The sequence below is a fragment of the Terrapene carolina genome, unplaced genomic scaffold (genome assembly GCF_002925995.2).
Source record: "Terrapene carolina triunguis isolate 2854851 unplaced genomic scaffold, T_m_triunguis-2.0 Scaffold228, whole genome shotgun sequence".
In the NCBI taxonomy this organism is placed as follows: Eukaryota; Metazoa; Chordata; order Testudines; family Emydidae; genus Terrapene; species Terrapene triunguis.
Window position 1 is genome coordinate 2,159,722 of NW_020664579.1, and position 22,619 is coordinate 2,182,340.

The 22,619-nt window shown below is 43.9% G+C and overlaps 1 protein-coding gene across 2 annotated transcripts in view; it reads right to left on the reverse strand.

Moving 5' to 3' along the window:
- INTS9 (integrator complex subunit 9) overlaps positions 1-22,619 on the reverse strand; it is an 82,721-nt gene that overhangs the window by 6,368 nt on the left and 53,734 nt on the right. For both annotated transcript variants that reach the window (XM_024203525.2, XM_024203526.2), the window contains exons 12-14: positions 13,892-14,063; positions 11,388-11,512; positions 9,717-9,884 (exon numbers count right to left, since the gene is read on the reverse strand). In XM_024203525.2, the coding sequence (XP_024059293.1) occupies positions 9,717-9,884; positions 11,388-11,512; positions 13,892-14,063 (465 nt within the window). The remainder of the gene's footprint in view (positions 1-9,716; positions 9,885-11,387; positions 11,513-13,891; positions 14,064-22,619) is intronic.

A 22,619-nucleotide genomic window follows, 5' to 3' on the forward strand; every position in this document is an offset into this window, starting at 1 on the left:
TACTATATACTTTCCTATGGAAGCACTTGCTGCAAGGATGTTATGTGATTGCAAGTGGTAGAGGCCATGATCCATACAATATTGAACAGAAGCGATGCGTGGGATTTCCAAAAGCACTCGGCATTGGCCTGACCCCACTCCCAGTGAAGCAATGGGAGTTTCACCACTGGCTTCAATGGAAGCATTTAGGCCAACGTTAAACATTTCTGAAAATCTTACCCAGTGTCACTATTAAGAGGCGACCCATCCTATGAAGAAATTTGAGAACACCGGCTTAAAAAGGGACCGATTGATGTTTTCCACTGGAAAATAATAGACACTCATAGAGGCCTCAGTAGCAAAATGTAAAAGAAAAGCGATATGTTGGCAGTCACAGCTTCAGATTTGGCCTCAGAGCTAAAAATAGCTATGCTTGCAGCGATCGAAGGCACTTTCTCTCCCTGCCCCTTTGCACTGTGGAATCAATACAGAACTGGCTCGAACAAAGAACACAATGAAAGGCGACAACTATTGTAAAGGAAGAGAGTCTTAAATCAAAGGAGCTGCCTTGTATGAAAGTTCGAAGAGTGCCTCTTCTGTCACTGAAGCACTCTGCTATTCCGCTCTATTGAGTATTAACCACGCAGGAACAGTAAATCGCAACACTTGAGCCATTAACAGTCAACAACGCTCTGCAGCAGGCATTCACTTTTACTTTCTCTACGATACCGGCTCATCTTCCATTGATCGAGAGTTGGCTGATTCTTAGTATGGAAGCTCAGTGACCCAAACCAAAGGTTATTACGTCACATCCAGCCATGCAACAAGAAGGAAAGTTCTACCTCCCAGTCATTACTTCAACCCTAGTGCCATGGGCTAGCATTGTGGAATGCTACGCCATGGAAAAACACACACAAACACCTGAGGACTAGCATTACACTGATCAGCCCCCTACACACAGAAGAGCACTTGCGTGGTGTTACTAACATGAAAACATTGGTAGTGTTCTGATTTCCTTCCATGTTCATATTGCTGGAGGCCCGGGAAGAATCAATACTAGTGTAGCAATGGGGATTAATGTCATCAACCTTTAGATTGGGAGGTGGCAGGTTTGAGTTTGGCTTGCGGCTGTTTTAGTTTCACACTCTTTACTTTTCTGTTTTGGTCTGTTTCCATTTTAATTTTTACCAAAAAGAATCAACCCCATAAAAGAGTAAAGTTGCCAGCGTTTTGCCCGAGTGCAGCCCCGCGAACTAGGAGAATTGCAGAGAGGTTTGTTTTTGGAAGTGTCACTACTGTGATTTTTGCGTAAGTAACTTCTTAGCAAACACTGCTGCCGAATCTCTCACTTGGGATTGTATTTTCCACCACTGAACAGGATCTGGCATACCAAACACTGCTGATGGCCAGCTACAGTTGTTGGCATGGAAGATAAAGGTACATGCAGGCTGAGGGTCAAATCCTAAATCTTTAACTAGTCCTTTCTCAGGTAAAATGGTCATTGGAATTCAGTTCAGGCCATGCACTACCTTCAGTTCACAGGCAGAATCCCACTGAATGCAACGAGAGGCTGCACAATGATTGAGGATAAAATGAGCCTTTTGTAGTAAATTTTGAGGCTAGTTACTGGCCAATCATTTCCACTTCCCCACCCACCCATCAAGTGCCAGAACTGTAGTTCCTGAGTTCAGATAAGCACAGGGCCAAGATACTCCCCAGGGCCAGTCCGTGCACAAGACATGCTTCACACAGCCTTTTAACCTAGAAGTTGCATCCATATAAAGCTAGCATCCTCCCTAATTGGTTATGCCTACACTTATAGGCAACTTCACTTAGAATCACAGAATATCAGGGTTGGAAGGGACCTCAGGAGGTCATCTAGTCCAACCCCCTGCTCAAAGCAGGACCAATTCCCAACTAAATCATCCCAGCCAGGGCTTTGTCAAGCCTGACCTTAAAAACCTCTAAGGAAGGAGATTCCACCACCTCCCTAGGTAACGCATTCCAGTGCTTCACCATCCTCCTAGTGAAAAAGTTTTTCCTAATATCCAACCTAGAGCTCCCCCACTGCAACTTGAGACCATTGCTCCTTGTTCTGTCATCTGCCACCACTGAGAACAGACGAGCTCCATCCTCTTTGGAACCCCCCTTTCAGGTAGTTGAAAGCAGCTATCAAATCCCACCTCATTCTTCTCTTCTGCAGACTAAACAATCCCAGTTCCCTCAGCCTCTCCTCATAAGTCATGTGCTCCAGCCTCCTAATCATTTTTGTTGCCCTCCGCTGGACTCTTTCCAATTTTTCCACATCCTTCTTGTAGTGTGGGGCCCAAAACAGGACACAGTACTCCAGATGAGTCCTCACCAATGTCTAATAGAGGGGAATGATCATGTCCCTCGATCTGCTGGCAATGCCCCTACTTATACAGCCCAAAATGCCGTTAGTGTTCTTGGCAACAAGGGCACACTGTTGACTCATATCCAGCTTCTCGTCCACTGTAACCCCTAGGTCCTTTTCTGCAGAACTGCTTCCTAGCCATTTGGTCCCTAGTCTGTAGCAGTGCATGGGATTCTTCTGTCCTAAGTGCAGGACTCTGCACTTGTCCTTGTTGAACCTCATCAGGTTTCTTTTGGCCCAATCCTCTAATTTGTCTAGGTCCCTCTGTATCCTATCCCTACCCTCCAGCGTATCTATCACTCCTCCCAGTTTTGTTGATAGTGAAGGTTTGGTTGATAGTGAAGGTTTGGTTAGGCCTGACAGAAGTCTTCTGTGATTTAAAAGTTTTACAGCACAGCATAAAGTCACGTGTAAGACATCACAGATTAGCTTTTGTCTTCCCCACAAACATGATTCAAGTAATCACAAAGCTAGAAGAAACTGGTTTGGATGAGCAGAAAACCTGGACTGACTGGGGAGGAGAGTTAACAGAAATGAAAGACTAATGCATAGGTATAAAGAGAGAGAACAAAAAGTTATCAGCTGAAGCTGTCTATTGTCCAGTGCTGGAGGGGACTGCAGTGAAAGCGTCCTGAGGTGCTTCCCACTTGTGAGAAACTGATCATTACTTCCTAGTGTTTTCCCTCTATAAAAAGATTTGTTAGATTAGTGAGAGTGGTGAATTTCAATCCAGTACCTTCCCCTTTTATCCCATCTTCTGCAAGTGGAACAGGTCTTGGTCTAAACAAGAGAGCACGCAGGAAGGTTTACCCAGAAGGGATAAGATTCAATGGAGCAAGGTCTGAGACAGGCCGCACCTTACTGATCCCACTCTCTCTTTCCGAAGGAAAAGGGAACCAAGGAAGAGTACAGCTTGAGCCACCCAGACCAAGAGACACTTCAGAGCAAACGGGTCCAGTGTGGTGGGACCGCACGGCAGCCTGGTGAGTCCCCAGGAAGGGGAGTTCATCTAGGGGTGGGGCACTGCTAGAGGTCCCCCAACCAAGGCCAGGGCCCCATTGTGCTAGAAGACGCACACACATCCAGTAGCACTGGTCCTTTCCCCAATGAGCTTTTACAATAGAAGAATATTTTAAAAACAAAACAGCCCTCATTCAATTTCACAGCCTGCTGCTGAAGTCATGTGATAGGCATCATTGTTCAAATTGTAATTAAACTGGAGTCACACTGTTTGCTCAAAGGCTACTGTTCAAATTTATCTGTTTGCTCCAGAAGATGTTTTCCATCCCCCATACTCTCCTGTGAACAGACAATGCCTAACCAATTTCCAGTAAGCTGCCTTTTTAAAGTGACATGCAGACGCTCAAAGGAACAGATTAATTAAACAAAGTGAAAATGCTTCCATAATACTCTGGAGAGCCAGCCCTAGCCTTGTGCCACTGGAGAGTCAAAAACTCACTGAACAAAGGCTGTACTAAGTGTAAATCTCATTAACATCTAAAAGTCTTACTGGGCAAGATTTTCCTCTCTGGTACAGTGATCTCAATGCACAGTGACTCCACTGACCGCCATGGATTCACACCTGTGTAAGAGACCAGAATCTGACCCTAGAAAGGTTCGCCAAGATTGTTTTGGGTGGGGATGTGGAGGAAAGCGGTTTTAACAGAAAGCCGCCTTTCATCGCACACAACAGTGAAGCCATTCTGTTGCTACTGGGACCACAATGACTCATGGGTTTTTCACTTTTAACAAGAGAGTTAAGGAATCAGGAGACAAATCTGGACACACCTCTTTGTACAGTTTGAAAGTCTATGGAAGTTAATGTACCAGAGAGAAAGGGAAAGGGCTGACAGACATTTGGTGTTTTCCGGAGCAGGTTTTAGCGTTTGTTCTTTGGTTTAAGTTGTGTTTTGAAAGATAACAGGCTGGGTTCACAATGTTGATGCAGAGAGCTGTAAAATACCCCTTCCTGTGGCAGCCCAGCCCCCCCACAACACGGGGTGGTGGTATTCACCACCAGACAAGCACGTGGTGTTGCCACTTACACCGTCGCTTGAGATTTTCCACCATACAGGGACCACTGTTGGTGTGATTTTGGCCCCGAATGGCCCTCCCTGCAGATGGGGATGTTGCAGGCATCTTCTGACACTGAAATCTTCCACATGGCTGGGAAGCCGGCATAAACCCTGGCTGAAATAGATAATTCATCTGTGCAAGGGGAAAACCTTTCCAAACCAACTCACTAATGGCTCCTCTGCAGAACAAAGGAGCAACACACTGGTCTTTTCTCCAGGATCAGAACGGCAGGGGGCTATGACAACTCCCGAAAGGTGGAGTGGGGGCAGTTCTCTGGGATGTTAAGTGACGTGGGGGGAGGAGTGGGGGTGAAACAAATACATGCCATAGAATGCAATTTCCCCTCCTCTCAGGTCTTTGAAGATTAGAATGATCCTTTTAAAGATCAGTTGTACTAGAGGGCATGGCTGATAATAGGGAGAAGGAGAGATTACACTCTTAGAGATGTCAGGGATTTGCATAGCCTGACTGAGTTGTGGTTAGCGCCAACTGGCATCCATCCTTATTGTGAGAATCAAAGGTCAAAGACTGCATGGACCAGGAAGACAGAATTCGATTCCCATGTGGTTGTGCTGGGTCGTCCTGGAGGTATGTTGGCAGTGCAGGGGGAGAAAGTTAACCCCTTCAGCAGAGGCACTTGTTGTGTGGGTGGCCAGAGGATTCAGTCTTTAGCACGGCCAATTCAGCACCTTTCACCAGCATTACGTTCATTTAGAGAATGAACAAAATCTTTTCTATGACATTTTCTCTTAACATTTCAGTGCTGGTGAAGGATGCCCTATTGACAGCCCTTTATTAGTAGGGTTTTCTATTGAGTTCACCACTGTGGTATCCCGGGCTGTGATTTTATACCAATATAGTTAAATCTCTCTCTCTCATCCCCCCTCCTTCCCTCATGTGGACACAGCTATACCAGTAAAAGCACTTTTACAGTGGTACCTCAAACTATACTAATTTCTAAACAGATACAGTTAAAGCAGTACAAAAACTGCACAGAAAGCCCCAAGCTGTGGCAGCGGGAGGTATAGACGCCAGATCTCCCAATTCCCAAGTAGCACCTAAGCCCATAGGCGATCCTTCCTCTGGAGACTGAAGCCCTCTCTCCACTGGTTAACGGTCAACAGAGCAAGCTTCGTCACAGCCCACCCCGAGTGTACTTCCGACCTGACCTGGAGGGACCAGCTCTAGGGATATGTTGGGAATTCAGTCTCCATGGCCCATTCAGTTTCTTGGTCTCTGTTGAGGCCACCAAAAAGGGGGGGAGTTTTGTTGGTACTTTGTGTGACACTAGCTCAATCATTTCAACTCCCCTTCTTCCTCTCCTCACTATTTTCCCCATGGCTGGTCGGAGAGTCTCACTGAAGAGGCTGGATCCTTCTCAGGGAGTTCAGCTGCACTGTGTGAGAAATAGTGCACAGGCTGTGGTACCACACAAGTGCCAGGTAACAGACTAGACGCTCTAGGAGGTCCTTTCCAGAACTATCTTCTGGGTTCCTATTTGGACCCCAGACTGGGTGAACTATTCATAAAGACCAATTTATCCATCCCATTGGCTCTTTTCTGTTGACAAATATTCTGCAAAGAATCACGCTTCCCAGAAGCCAGGCGGGCTTCAAAACGACGACAGATGTTTCACATGAACCTATTTTAGCCTCAGCACTGCTCATGAGGAGTTGGCTTCAAGCATTTGGCAGCCATGCTTTAAAACTCAGGGGGTTCCAATGGGTCATGGAGGACGTTTCCATGCCCTGAATGGACAAATAGCTTTGAATTAGGTTTCTGGTGTGACTGGAAGTTTTATAGCTAGTGGTATTTGCTGGAAAAGAAAAATGGCGGTTTCTGCAAATATTCTTGCCAATAAGCCTGTGGGCCAGCATATTCGAGGAAAACAAACACAGCTGGCATCTCTTTCTCTCTCACAGAGTCATCTGGACTCCAGCAGCAGAGTATTTGAGAGCCTCACAAGTATTCATCTTCCCAACATTCCTGTTAGGGAGTGCAGTGCTATTACCCACATTGTACAGAGGGGGAACTGAGGCACAGAGAGACTAAGTGACTTGCCCAAGTTGACCCAGGAAGTCTGTGGTAGAGCAGGGACTTCAGTGTTTGTCTCCCAAGTACCAGTGCCCTAACCAGTGGGCCATCCTTCCTCTTTCTGAAAGGAATGTATTTAAAATACAAGAATGTCTGAATAACGTTTTTTTGCAGGATTTACTCTGCTGTTAGCCTCGCTGTTTTCAGAGACAGGTGATATTGCCCCTGGAGCAGAGCCAGGCCAAGGAATAGGTACCACTCAAACCCTCAGGCTTGAAGGAAAGCCCCAGGACTTGACAGTAGAATTTAAATGCTCCCTAGGTCTTGACCTGGCTCTCTGCATAGGGGGTGAATATCACCCTGCTAACACAAGATTTGTTTTGGTCACAACCCTGAACATACGTCACATTTTACTAGCCCTAGCTTTAACAGGATCCAATAAATATGCAAATGGCTCCAACAAATACACATGCCACAGTGACGTTGCATCTGAGAGTATATTTTTCAATTAAAAACCCATCCTCAACTCCAGGGATAACCTCCGCAGGTGCTGGCGTACTCACAAAACTGAATTGGATACAGATGATATGGTGGTGGTAGGAGCTTGGCTTATTGCGGTTTGTTACTCAGGTACAGTTCCTCATGTAGCTCTGTATCCTGTGTTAACACTAAGGGTATTGTTTTTCCTCCAATGAAAAACAGATTTTTTTTTATCCGTTTCCATGGGGCTATATAGTCTGCTTGTAAACAGCCTCACCTTTGATCCACAGACACATCTGTGCTGATTGTATTGTCAAAATATTTTAACATCATGTCTGTTAGAATACAGGTCACTTAATATTAAGAGAACATTTGTGCATAGTTTATAGGATTAATACATTATTAATCAATGTGACAGGCATAAGTAGTATTCATCTGGAATACTGTGTGTGCAGGTCTGGTCTCCCCTATTTACGAAAGATAACTTCAAATGCAACAGTTGCAGAGAAGGGCTTCTAGGATGATCAGAGGAATGGAGACTCACAGAAATGTCGGACTGGAAGGGACCCTCGATAGATCATCTATTCCAGTCCCCTGCACTGAGACAGGACTAATATTATTTAGACCATCTCTGACAAAGTGTTTGTCTAACCTGTTCTTAAAAACCTCCAATCACAGAGATTCCACAACCTCCTTAGGTAATTTGTTCCAGTGCTTAACTACCCTGACAGTTAGTAAGTTTTTCCTAATGTCTAACTTAAATCTATCTTGCTGCTATTTGAGCCTGTTACTCCTTGTCCTATCCTCATTGGATAAGGAGAATAATTTATAAAGAAGAGGAGGATAACAAACTTTGACATACTTGAAGACTTATGTCCCCCCTCGCTCTTCTCTTCTCCACAGTAAACAAACCCAATTTTTTCATTCTTTCCTCGTAGGTCACGTTGTCTAGACCTTTAATCATTTCTGTTGCTGTCCTCTGGACTTTCTCCAATTTGTCCAATCTTTCCCGAAGCATGGTGCCCAGAACGGGACACAGTGCTCCAACTGAGGCCTTATCAGTGATGAGTAGAGCGGAAGAATTACTTCTCATGCTTTGCTAACAACACTTCTGCTAAAACATCCCAGAATGATGTTCACTGTTTTTCCAACTGTATTTCATTGACTCGCATTTAGTTTGTGATCTACTATAACCGCCAGATCCTTTTCTGCAGTATTCCTTTCTAGGCAGTCATTTCCCATTTTGTATTTGTGCAACAGATTATTCCCTTCCTAAGTGTAGTACTTTGTGTTTGTCCTTACAAGAGGAAGCTTAAAGAGCTTGGCTTGTTTAGCCTAACAAAACAAATGACGAGGGGAGATATGATTGCTCTCAATAAGTACAGCAGAGGGATAAACACCAGGGAGGGAGAGGAGCTATTTAAGTTAAGGGCCAATGTTGGCATAAGAACAAACTGGCCCTCAATAAATGTAGGCTTGAAATTAGACAAAGGTTTCTAACCATCAGAAGAGTGAAGTTCTGGAACAGTCTCCCCAGGGTAGTAATGGAGGGGAAAAAACCTACCTTGTCTCAAGACTGATCTGGATAAGTTTATGGAGGGAATGGTCTGATGAGATTACCTTACAATGGCATATGGCCCATCTGGGACTGGTATTAGCAAATATCTTCAACAGGGGAAATGGATCACTGATTGGGAGGGCTCTACAGAGAATTCTTCTGGCTGCTGGGTCTTGCCCACATGCTCAGGGTCTAACTGATTGCCATAATTGAGGTCAGCAAGGAATTTTCACCCAGGTCAGATTCACAGAGACCTTGGAGTCCGGGGGCAGAGGGGGCTGCCTTCCTCTAGCGTGGGGCACGAGTCACCTGCCAGTTTGAACTAGAGTAAATGGTGGATTCTCTGTAACTTGAAGGCTTTAAATCACGATTTGAGGATTTCAGTAACTCTGCCAGAGGATATGGGCCTATTACAGGAGTGGGTGGGTGAGGTTTTGTGGCCTGCGTTGTGCAGGTGATCAGACTAGATGATCATGATGATCCCTTCTGGCCTTAAAGTCTATGAGCCTATGTTAGATGGTTACAATCAACCAATTCACTTATTGGACTCTAAGGCCATTTACTGAATCATCATTTGTTAACATTAAATAAGGGGATTTGTCCTGCTTTGAGCAGGGGGTTGGACTAGATGATCTCCTGAGGTCCCTTCCAACCCTGATATTCTATGATTTTAAGCCATTTGCTAGCGTGCCTTAACATGGTTTCACAAGAGAAGGAGAGGGTTTTTCTAGCAAGTGGTGCAGGAGACAGAAGCCAGTAGCCCTGACTGTCAATTCCCAGCTCTCTCTCGGACTCACTGTGAGACCTTGGGCAAATCATTCGGCTTCTCAGTGCCTCAGTTTACCCATCTTTTAAATGGGGATTGTATTTGGCAACCTCACCGGTGTTGACAGAGGATTAACATATGTGTGATGTGCTTTGAAGTGTGACGTGCTTGCAAAGGATAATCAACATTTTTAGCTTTCCCACAGTGATTCCGTCAACCTTAATATATTCACTCTGTGAACACCCTCTCAGGAGTACCTCTCATTCTAGCCTTCTGCTTAGTGGGAAGTGCTTTGCACCGTCATACACAATATAAGTCATATGTGCAACACCTTTCTGTCTAAAGAGACTACAGACACACACAGCATCAGGACCAATGTGGTGTTAGACAGCAAGGGGCCACCATGCTGTTTTCCTTTTGTCACTCACTTCTGGCATGATTTCAATCTTCTCGTAGCGCCGCTTGAACGGGAGAGTCAGCACCTCTGCTCGGCGGTAGGACATTGCCGGCGGCTGGCAGTCTATCATCAGGTCTGTGCGATGGGACTGGGTGGGTGGAGGCTGGGTGTACTGCTCTGGACAAACCACATGGAGAGGCTAGAAGAAAAGAGAAGACGGTGGTGAAGATAGATGTCCAACTGTCAATGTGCACTGCCCTAGAAGGTGTATATAATGCAAGTACTGACACTGCAATTATAAGGTTTGTAACATGGTTGTACATTAGCAATGAACCTTAGTTGTGTTCCAGTAGCATCCAGACGCCCTTAATCAGGATTGGAGTAAGCGGTTCAGGACCGGGACAGTCTGTTATGTTATGTGTTGTATAGTGCCTAGCACAACAGACCCTGACTGGTGTCCCGAGGCAGCACTTGAATACAAATAAATGTCAATAGTTATGCCAGGTGCTGTACAAACAAAACTGAAGACAGTCCCAAAAAGCTTTCACTCGAAATAGGGAAAAAATGCCACAGGTGGGTGTAGAATACAAGGGAGTGGAGGGTGGGAAGACAAAGGTGACAGGAGGAGGAATATATGGTTGCATATATTAGCCAAACGGACCATTTGGAGGCTTCATAGATTTTTTTAAAACTAGCTATATTACCAGATCACTAATAGGCTGTTTACTAGAGGGGTCATGGTAGAGGCGTGGGTCTGATGGACAAGGCAGCGTCTGTGAGAACTGATCAGAGGAGGGCAACATGGAAGAAGCAAACAATGGAATCGGCCATCATTCACGGAGTGAAGGGGAAGCTCACAATGTGAAGAGATGATTGGCTAGGTTGTTCTTTCACAGCCCCTCACACTATCACGTGTGTTGGATGTGTTGAAGAGGGAGACAATAGAAGAACCCAACAGGAGGAGGGGTGGGGGGGGGTAACATGATTGAAGGGATGAGCCAGGAAGAAAATTTTAGCAGCAACGTTTTGAATAGAAAGGGGTGGGGTGAGGTGAGGTGGATGCCGGGAAGACTGAAGAGGATACTGTGGTAGCCAAGGTGGGAGATGTCAGTTTGAAGAAGAGCTCTGGCAGTCTGGCCGGAGAGAAAAAAGGAAGCAACAGGATTTGAATATGGCCTGGATGTGAAGGCCCAGAAAGTGCAGTGTCCGTATCAAAGAGGAGGCTGTGATTATAGGCCTGAGGGACCAGGCGATGGTGGAGTTAACTGAAGTTGATGAAGCTGAGGGAACCCAGCACACTTTGCACGTTTGGGACATAAATACTTATCACACACATCCAGGGCATATTTAAACAAGTAGGAAAGATTCAAAAGGAAAAATGATTGCGTTTATAAACTGCTAAGAGGCTCAATCTTGGAAATGTGTGATGTTTTATGCTACATACCTACTGCTACTTTGCAGAGTGAGCCGTTAAATGTTTAAAGTCCACTGTCTGGAGACTGGTGGCCATTTTGTACATATTTCAGTGCAGGCCATTAGAAGAGGAGGCATATGCTGTGTGTTCTCTTATAGAGACTTGGCAAAACAAGAAAACACAAAGAGTCATTTCTTTAATATAAAGATCATCCACAGTGAAAGTATCCTTTGGGTGGGTGGGTGTAAGTGTATAAATATAAAGGGAAAGCAAGAGAGATTTCATTACCTGGACTTCTTTGAGTAACTTGGACACCTGAATAAAATTCAGTCTCGTGTCGATGGGGCAGTAAACGCATTTCATAGCCAGAGGTTGATAAGGAGCCAGTGCCTCCAGATAAGAAAAGTCAGGCTCTGGGAGAGGAAAAAAAAAATGCAGAAGATATTTGATGTCTCAGGAACAAAGATTGCCCAATTCCTCTCCCTATTACCATGTCCTAGTCTAGACAAGCTGTCGTTTGGCAATGTTAATTCACTTATGGATTTCTCTTTTTCCCCCCTAGTTATTTTCAGTTAATTTGATGAAAATTATGCCCACAATTAGTCTTAGCTCAATCAAGCAACAGAGCAGCACCATTTCATCTGAAAGCATTATTGCCTGATTTTTCTATAACAAATTTAATCAAGACAAAAACAGCATCTCTTAGTTTTAATCAGACCCAAAAAAACAAAAAAAACAAAAACACCACCACAATTTACCATTTTTCAGTATCACAAACCCACCTGAGTGGCCTGGTTTCTCAGCCTGACAAAAATCCAACACAAACACTTCATATTTCAAGATGATTTTGCATAAGTGTCACCTTCAGCAAATACATTTTCACCATTTTCCTCATAATTACTCCTTTTAGTTTAGGCTAGGTGTCAGTATTAGACTCATGGAAGAATAAGGAACTATTCAACAAATATTCTACCATAATCCTAGTGGATCTGTAGAGAACTGGACAGCACACAATAGAATAGGATATTCACCTTTTTTACCTCCATGCTACCAGTGCATTCAGGAGGCCTCACATAGGCTGGGTCAGTGCCAATGCTCACTCACGCGCTAAGCTTTGGCCACCAGCTTTAGGGTCTCCTAATAGCATTGTGAAGCAGCTATATAAATAAGAGAACCTGCTCTATTTCTTCAGATCTCAAAATGAGTACATTTTAGTATCTGATAGGACACTTGTTTCTCCTTGCAGGAAGGCTCAGAATGAAACACCTTCTCAGTAAGGGCCAGATTCTGCTACCCTTGCTCATGTTGGGTAATACCTTACTGCACGAGTAGTTACATTAATTTCCATGGGACTACTTGTGGAGTAAGGTACTAATCAACATGAGGACATCAGAACCTGGCCCTAAATTAAGGAGTCCGGAATAGGCGTGAGGTTCGGTATTTCCAAAGCGGTATGCTGCTATATGGCAGCGTTGCCAGTTATTGGAATCAGAGCTAAAGCAGCTAATGATGGAGTGACTACCCAGATAACACTGAGTATGGTACAAAAATCCATAACCAGTCACTCAGGAGGGCTCATGCTTTGCAAATAGGCCTCTTCTGGCTTTCATTAGTGACAAAATGTAGTGTCTGTTTAATAGGGGGACTATATCCTGGTTTTTCAATGGGGATGCACGTGACTGTCTACGGAGCTGTCTCCTCACCATAGTATCAGGGCACCTTCCAGAGAAAAAAGCAGAGTCTCTAGCACTTTTCCCAGTACAGGGCCAGAACTCTGCTTGGGGCAGGGATGGTGGAAAGGCTTTCTCAGGGCGGAAGGCTTTGCAACATTTCCTAACGACGGTCAAACTCTGATCACCTCTGGAAGATTGTTCTCCTTAGAGGAGGTTTCCTTCCCAGCTCTCATGGGCTTTCTCCTGGGCTTTGGGATCTGCATTGTCACAGAGGAATGCACCTGTCCCAGTCGTTCATAGATCACAATCCGCCTTTGACACGGCAGGAGCTTGATCCATTAATTGCTTTGAAAATTAGGACCAAGGCCTTAAACTGGCATCGGGAGCTGACTGGGGGAATGTGGAGGGACTTGAGCACAGGCTTGCTCTCAGTGCCTGAGCCAGGGAGACAGTAGGCTGCCCCGTTCTGGATCAGCTGGAACCTGTGTATCATCTTCACATTCAGCTTCAGATACAGTCAGCTAAAGTAATCCAGCCTGGAGGTGACAACTCATAGGTCACTGTGGCTAGGTCCCCGGCCAGAAGGTAGGAATGAAGTTTCCTAGCAAGCTGGAGGTAAAGGGAGGCATTTTGGAAACTGAGTCTACCTGGTCATCCCAGAGTAGCAAGAAGTCTAAGAGGACCCTGAGATTTTGTACCACTTTGATGAATAAGGGCTGTATGCTTTTGATGGAAGTTGGAGACAAAGGCTTGGCCAGCTTATCAAAGCATTTCCTTTTTCCAATCGGCATCGCTTCTGTCTTGGCAGGGCTCAGCTTGAGCCAACTGCTCTTCATCCAAGAGCTGATCTCTTGTAGGCATTTTACTGCAGTACATACAAAGATCTTGCTTACAAAAGCCAAGGACTGGCTATGCAGGGCAAGAATCAACTCCGCAGGGCTAACAGGAATGAAATGCAGTATAAATTATTTGTCACTGATGTCAATCCTGAGAGCCTCACTTGAACAAACTCCTACTGAAGTCATCAAACCCGGGAACAAGGGAGGCCCTGGGAATCTGGTCCAACAAGAACATATGACACATTACCAGTTCTGTACTTGAACAGCACACTTCACTTACCCGTAAATATAACAGTGTTAAGGCTAGATTTTCCCCACAGCTCCATAAAGTGCACCACATCCCCAAACCTGAGGGAGGGATGTCCAGTGAACACAACGCATGGCTGTTTGAAATCATTGCTGAAATCTCCATGGATACTGGGATAGTGCTTCAGTTTGTTTGTCTGAATGAGCTGAAATAAAATAATAATGAGACTTTACCAACTTTTCGCACATCTATGCTCGGCTATTATTATATTATTGTGTATGTCTGTGTGTTTGTGCATATACATACACACAAACAAACACACACCCCCCCCAACCCCAATATATAGCTGGTTATTTATAACATATTACATGGCTCACTCCCACATATTCCATAAGACTTGAGCTCACTGAGTCACTGTTGCAGTAAACATTCGGAGGGAGGTGTGGTCTGGAGAGCTGAGCACAGGACTGGACCTGGGAACTTTCAGAGTTATGCTCCTGACTTCCTGTAATACTATTCTGAAAGGTGGCTCTGCAGAGGTTCCCCATGTAGTGCTTCTCAATGATTTCCAGAGTAAAGTATCCTCAGTTTACTGGTAAAAAGCTGCTCTTTCTAGCTGCAGTCTCACCGAACACACTATGGGATCCGAGAGTTAACGTGGGTTCTTTGCAGGTCATGTTAATGCTGAGAAATTCTGCCCTCAGCAACATCTGTCACTACTGGATTTAGATGTAACAGATTCAAATCACAGGAACCCTCTTCTGATGAGCCACAAGAAGGAACAGACTCCAGCTTGCCCTCTCTTACCTAGGTTGGCTCTGCCAGACTAAAAGAAATGCAGTAAAAATTACTTTTTTCCCCTAAGGTCAGCCAACTATGACTGAATACACAGAGGGGGCAGATCCCCTTAGTAAGATGGTGCAAAGTTTATGAAGCCACTTTTCAGAGTAGAGCTTTGCTTTATTTCCTCTGCCTCTGGTTTCTCCATCTGTAAAATGAGGATCCAACTTGCCCAGAGTGTTGGGAGGAGCCTGGATTTAATAAAAAAAAAAAAATGTATCCTCCGGACACAATCGGATTAGATTCTCTCAGTACTTATATGCTCCATCGCCATAGTCTCTGAACACCTTGACTTTCTGAATTGAGGAAACTGCTATCTGAATAGATGGACTACATATGGAACAATGGTTTAAGAAATTGAGAAAATGAAACATTTTAAATAAATCAGTAAAGTCAAAGGAAACGTTGGAGTGATTTTTCTTTCCCAGCTAGTCGGTATATAAAAGAATTGGGGCTCTTAATTTAAACCCCCCCGAACACACAGTGCTGTCTGCTGCCAAGTGTAGCAGTCATTCAGGCTGCAGGAATTTGCAACACAGGCTCATGCAATGTGCTTCCAAAAGCATCTGTGCAGTTTGACAGAAACCCTGTACAATCCTGCTTGTGAGTGAATGGCACTGTACACACCAACGTGCATACCATGACTTGCAGCCAGAGACCTTCATTCTTCATTGTACTACATTCAATTTTAGAAGACAAACCAAGAGGAATAAGCACCTCGTGGTCTTTCACTGCTGTAACTCTTGCCTTTCCAGAGCTCGGCTCCCTTTTATTTATCTATCATCTCTTGCCGTGTTATGTTTAACTCAGACTCGAAGTTTCTTGGAAAAAGAACAGGAGTACTTGTGGCACCTTAGAAACTAACAAATTTATTTGAGCATAAGCTTTCGTGGGCTACAGCCCACTTCTTCGGATGCAACTTGGGGCAGCACTGATCACTTTTCTGTACTGCTAAGCAACATGAATGCCTCTGCTGTAAAACAGCAACGTTTATTGGGTACACAATATCTGAACAAGAAATAAAAACCACCATCCACCTACAAGTTCTGGAGGTACTGTATATGCAGGTTGTTACTCAAGTTCAGCAGCAATGAACACTGTTTGCAATTGGTCAGGCTAAACCACTAGCGGTCTCTGTAGTCCAGGGGTTGGCAACCTTTCAGAAGTGGTGTGCCGAGTCTTCATTTATTCACTCTGATTTAAGGTTTCGCGTGCCAGTTATACATTTTAACGTTTTTAGAAGGTCTCTTTCTATAAGTCTATAATATATAACTAAACTACTGTTGTATGTAAAGTAAATAAGGTTTTTAAAACGTTTAAGAAGCTTCATTTAAAATTAAATTAAAATGCAGAGCCCCCCGGACCGGTGGCCAGGACCCGGGCAGTGTGAGTGCCACCGAAAATCAGCTCCCGTGCCGCCTTCGGCACGCGTGCCATAGGTTGCCTACCCCCGCTGTAGTCAATGCAATACTGACACTGGAATATGCAACACAGAAACTTGCACTCAATTCCAGGTTATGAAAGAAGCCCTGCTACACGTTGGACAAATAAGTACTTTCTCCTCTTCTCTCACTTCCACCTTCCCTCCTTTTCAGCTTCTTCTAAAAGGGCTTTCTGGCACCATTTTGTCTTTGATGTGTTTGGCCGTTGGTTTGCCTGCCTGCTGCTGCACAGGCAACGTAAAACTACACTCCAGCACAGAAATGGATCACAAGCAGGGTTTGATTGGCAGCACTACCTTTGGGGTCTGATGTACAGGATGGAAACTTCATGCAGGCCCATTCCATCAGATTTGCCACGTGGGCTCTTGGATCACAGAGAATCAACCACAACATCACAGAGAAAGGGCTTATGATTTTCTCTACGTCTTTGCAATATGGAAGTCTGAGGCACCCCACCTCCTGCAACTTGACAATAATATCAAATTCTAATTCAGCTTTTAAATGGAAAATTTAAATATGCATCCAATGACTGCTGTGGAAGTTAATATGCACTCAGTCTTGCAAACACTCCTATAATTAAGGCTGGTAAAGATTTCTGATTGAAGCATCTGGAGTGCAATATTTAGAATCTAAATGTTGTCTCCAGTAATAAGAGCTGGCTGCAGAGTGGCTTAGCAGACAATAGGCAAAACAAGTTTGATCCTGTAAATGACTGGAATCGAATAGATCCTAGAAGGGAAACAGTTCCAAAAGCTAACTGCAGCACATGTCAGAGCTATGTCAAAATCCTAAACCTGAAGTTGTAAATCTGGTTTCAGTGGAGTACGTGGGGAATTTATATTCTGGAAACCAAAGTGGATGTGTGATATGCCACAGAACCAGGGAAAGGCTCCCGGAAAATTGTAATAATTACTGACATTCCTATGACTGGCAATTATATAATACCTTTCTTCCAAAGATCCCAAATCACTCTACTAGTACACAGATCCACAATCTCCCATTCTTTTTACACAAAGCACTCAAACCTTTGCTAAGCAATGGGGGAACCATTAAGTCAGAAGATTATCAAAGACCTGACTTATTTTATCTGCATATGTTTAGATTCATACACAGGTGATGCACTGTAAAATGTATCTTTATAAACGTACGCAAGTTCTAGATTGTCCAAGATCACGTGATCATTTAATTTGTTGTGCAACTCTGGCCATCTCACCTGCACCCTGCTCACTAATCCACCTTCCAAGCCTCTGAGCAGCTTCTTGTGCTTATCATGAGAGCCAGAGATTCTTTAAACGATCACAAATGTCTTGGGCCTTGGTTTTATATCTCCAGCAGCACTGTATGCTCCAGCACAGTACATAAGAACGGCCATACTGGATCAGACCAAAGGTCCATCTAGCCTAGTATCCTTTCTTCTGACAGTGGTCAATGTCAGGTGCCCTCAGGGAATGAACAGAACAGGTCATCATCAAGTATGGGGGCATTCAGGACTGATTCAAGAAGATGCTACTTACTGAATCCCCACCACTATTCCTTGCAGCATGATGTGTTTCATGGAGGTCCCAAAAAGTTATTGATCAGGACTGCTCCAAGTTGTGATATCTGATGAAGCCACGGCCTGAGGTAGTATGACTGCCGGCCATACATAAAAACATTAGAGACCTCGCACACATGAGAAACACCTGGTTGCTTGATAATGTCTGGAATGATCCATTCTAGTTACTCAAAAAAAAAAATTAAATCTGTAAAATGGGCCTAACAACCAATACTTCTCTACCTCACCAGTGTATTAGGGGGATTTAATTGGTGAAAATTTGTAAACGTCTTTGAGATCTGAAGAGGAAATGGGCTACATGAACACATTTGAAAACGTCTAAGAGAAGAGAATTGTTTGCAGTGCACTTCTAGCCATGTTAGTCCCAGGATATTAGAGAGAGAAGGTGAGTGAGTTAATATCTTTTTTTGGACCAACTTCAGTTGGTGAAAGAGACAAGCTTTTTCACTTACACGGAAGAGCTCCTGTAAGCTTGAAAGCTTGTCTCTCTCTCTCCAACAAAAGTCGGTCTAATAAAAAGATATTACCTCACCCACCTTGTCTCTTTAATATAGAGAAGCATAACAATGATTACCAAACCATGTTAAAAACGGCACCATCTGCAACAAGCCAGGGTCAGCAGCATTGGCTGGTGCTTATCCAATCTGTATCTCCAAAACTGTGTCTTGAAGCTTTAGCTTTCAGAAACATGAAACATTTAGGACTCCTCTTTCTGTGGAAAGATTCTTTATTGACTGAAAGCTTCAGAGATAAGAGACAGTAAAGTGTATTGAACCTAAACTATGGGGAGTTTTTTGTTGTGTGTTTTTTTTTAAAACCCCAAATGGCTATGTTTCCCTTTAAAGCAGTTGACATGATTTACGGGGTCAGTAACGGCTACTATAACCTGGATAAATCTATGTAACCATTGTGTACCCTTTGTTCAGCAAAGCCAAAATTTATTGCCATTTATTTTGTGTGCGTTCTGCATCCAAAAATTCGGATAGCTATGCCTCTATTTTATCAAGGAAGGAGGGAGGGAGTGATGCATGTGTTACTTCACCTTCCTTGTCCCCTCTACAGGCCACCTCTAACAGAGGCCTTTTGCTGTAGAAGCGTCACTTAATTCCTGGTATTTATTGCTTTGAATATGGTGAGCTGGAGCCAGTATATGAAGGAAGGAAACAAAGATCGAGCTAAAGAGTGCTAGTTTTTCCATAGCAAACAATCCAAATTACTTCCACCCCAGCTACTTGCAGTCGAAAAACAATAGCCTATTTTCTAGCCATTTCTCCTTGGCAGTGAATTAAGCTAGTTTGGAATAAGGCACTCTTATTTCAGAATAAGAGCATCCACACACGAAGTTAAAGCAAGAATGATTCATCTGCTTTAAACTCATACCCTACCTTATTCCAGGTTAATTTTCACGTGTAGTCAAGCCCTTAGTCACATTTGAAAATTTTGTCTCTGGACTAGAGTCAAAGCAGCGTCCTAGAGGTAAAAGACTCCATCCATCTCTCTTTCCTAATCCCCTAAACTCAAAATATTTGTTTCATTTTGTTTTTTAACTTGGTAGACGCTTCTAAAGTTGCCTCAGTACAAGCTCTTAGCCCTTCCAGTCACAAAAACTGCTTGTGAAAACAGAACTGGTGCAGCTGTATGAACAGAGGTGAGAACTGTCCAGATATTGGTCATCCATTTTTGAATATTTTCCCCATCATATTGTTCTTCCCATACCTCTGCTCTTCCTCTTGAGAAATTACTGGCTGCAGTGTCCACTAAAATCCTACTGGCAGATACTAACTTTCTTGCCGCAGAGACTTGCAGGCCCAGCCATTATGGAGAAACTCACTTGAAAAACTTTCCCATTTAACTGCTGCTCCAGTAAAAGAAAAACAGCAGAAATTTTCAAAGCTGCTCAAGGCATTTGAGCATCCAATTTCCATTAACTTTATTACTAGGTCGCTTTGAAAATCTTAGCCTAGGTTTCTTGCCTGCAATAGTGGGAGAGTAGGATTCCCTATACAATCAATTCAGTGACATTAGGAAACAGCACCTTCCAGGAGAACAATGAATGCTATGTAATGATCAAAGGGAGGAGACATGCAATATATCTACAATTAGGTGAAAGGCATAAACAACAAGGAGGGAGAGGAAGTGTTTAGGGTGCTCTGAGGGGTAGAATTCCATGTCCATTTTATGTCATCCCATCTCGCAAAAGATATAGCAGAAATAAGGGGGTTCAGAGACCAGTGACGAGAGTTAGAGGCTTGGAGAGACTGAGCAGATTGAAAAGGTTTAGTTTAGAGAGGAGACAGAAGAGGCGATAGGGCCGAGGTGTATGAATGGTAGAGAAGGCAAGTCAGGTACTTCTATTTACCTTCTCATATAATAAGAGTAATGGTTACCCACCTGGGTAACTCATTGCTCCCAAGGTATTGCCCCAAAGATAGAAGCTTAGAATGACAAAAAAACAAAAAAAGAACTGGACATTTATCTGGGTAATGGGAACTTCCAGTTTCAGGAGCAGACTGGACTCTGCTGCCTATACTGTATTTGTTTTGTGGATAGAGGGCCTCAGTTTCCAGGACTGCCCTCCTCCACTGGCATACAGCACCAAGCACATTGCTACTGCTCATCTAAATAACTAACATGCGCCTCTGAGTAATTTCTCTTACTCCATTTTCCCAAAGATGCTCTGAGCTCATCAGCTGATCTCTGTTCAAATGCGATAAACCTACCATTGAAAAAAGCGCCATACAATTATTCTATCAGAAAGAGTCCTGTCTAAATGCTGTTTCCATACAAGTGATAATTTAATTCATGTTTCTGATACTCATTAACAGTGCCCTTGAATTCCCATTGAACAGTCCCCTTCCCATGAAATGATTGATTCATGGATTTAAAAAGAAATTATGTATCTGCGCACACGCGCGCGCACACACACACACACACACACACACACACACACACACAGACAGGATGGTCTAATGCAGGAGTCAGCAACCTTTCAGAAGTGGCGTGCCGAGTCTTCATTTATTCACTCTGATTTAAGGTTTTGCGTGCCAGTAAAACATTTTAACGTTTTTAGAAGGTCTCGTTCTATAAGTCTATAATATATAACTAAACTATTGTTGTATGGAAAGTAAGTAAGGTTTTTAAAATGTTTAAGAAACTTAATTTAAAATTAAATTAAAATGCAGAGGCCCCCGGAGCGGTGGCCAGGACCTGGGCAGTGAGAGTGCCACTGAAAATCAGCTCACGTGCCGCCTTCGGCACGTGTGCCATAGGTTGCCTACCCCTGGTCTAATGGTTAGGACTCTAACCTAGAACTTGGGAGAACTGGGTTCAAGTCCCTGCTCCACCACAGGTACTGCCTGTATGACCTTGGGCAAGTCACTTAGCCTCTGATTTCCCCCTCTGTACAATGGGAACACTAGTACTTTCCTATCTCACAGAGGCCATATAAATACCTTGCAGATACTCACACACTGCCTCAATTACCAGAGTTTTTTCCTTTGTTTATATTTTTCAGTCTAGCTTCTACATTTCCCAAAAGGAAAAAAACCAAAACCAAACCAGATGCACCTCCACCCCTTTTACACAGCATGGTAATATTAAACCATCAGTGGATATGGGAGCACAATAAGAAGGATTGCGTTGCAGCTCAGGGAACCAATCAGGGTAATAGCAGATAATTGCCTCCCTGAAAGCTACCCAAATGCTAAGAGTAAACAAATGCATAGTGGAGAGCACTGGAGCCTGGCACAGGGATGTGGTAGTGCTTTGGGGGGTGGGTTGTAGGTGTTTACCGCTTTTTTTAATAAAGTTGGATCCATGTATTTTATAAAATAAAAGGAAGCAAACTTGGGGGCTATAAATCTGATCTCTGTGTTCTCCTGAAGTGCACCTCACTCCTGTAATTTATGACCTTACCAGAAGCCCTAGATCAGCGGTTTTCAAACTTTTTGAGCTGAGCTCCCCCTTCTCCCCCCCTTGAGTTACAATTTTTGGTTGCCCCGCCCCCCACCCCAGATAAAAAGAGGTGAGTCAGGGGGTGGAGGTGGCGTGAGGCTGGCCCAAGTTGCCTGGCACTGCTGCTCACTCGCATGAAGGGGAGCACGCCTCACAGGTTGAAAACCTCTGCCCTAGATGGATTAGCAGACTCATCATGCACTTTTTAATATGGGGCAAGTTTTCAATGTGCCTGAGCACTTGTCACCACTATAAAACCTGAATTTGCAAAGTGGTTAGTAAACGACAGGAATTAGCAATGAAGAGACCCATTAGAGCCTTGATTCCATCACCAGGAGCCAGCAGAGGACAGTTCAAATCCCCAGTGCACACACCAGTTGTAGCTACAAACCCCTCATTTGTGTTAGAGGGCATTACTGTGGAATCAGCAACACTCGCTATACTATTTGTCCTTATCAATTATGTGTATTACCATAGTGCCTAGGAGCCGTAGTCATGGACCAGGATCCCAGAGTGGTAGGCACAGAACAAAACAATGGCCTGTCTATACCCGTAACAGTCCCAGTCAGGTCATTCCCTCATTTCCCATCAGAAGCCTGATCCAAAGCCCACTGTAGTAAATCTTTCTATTGACTTAAATGGACTGGATCAGGGGTATAAATTATTCCCACCTCCATAATCATACTGTGTTGAAGTGAATTACCTGAGATTTTACTAGATAGTGCTACAGCATCTTTATACATTGTGGTGTTAATATAACAGTTTGGAATTCAATTGTTGCTGTTTATAGTAATTCCTGGAATAAAGACGCTGTTTTAGCTGTAACAGATCCTCACCACTGTCCCCAGGGTGATTTTACTGCTTCTTCTGTGGGTGAGGGGAGAAAGGTATTTTATATTAAAAGCCAGTGAAACTGACAGTCTAGGCTGCAGCCAAAGAATTTTTAGCTCAGCTCCATGGTTCATATGGG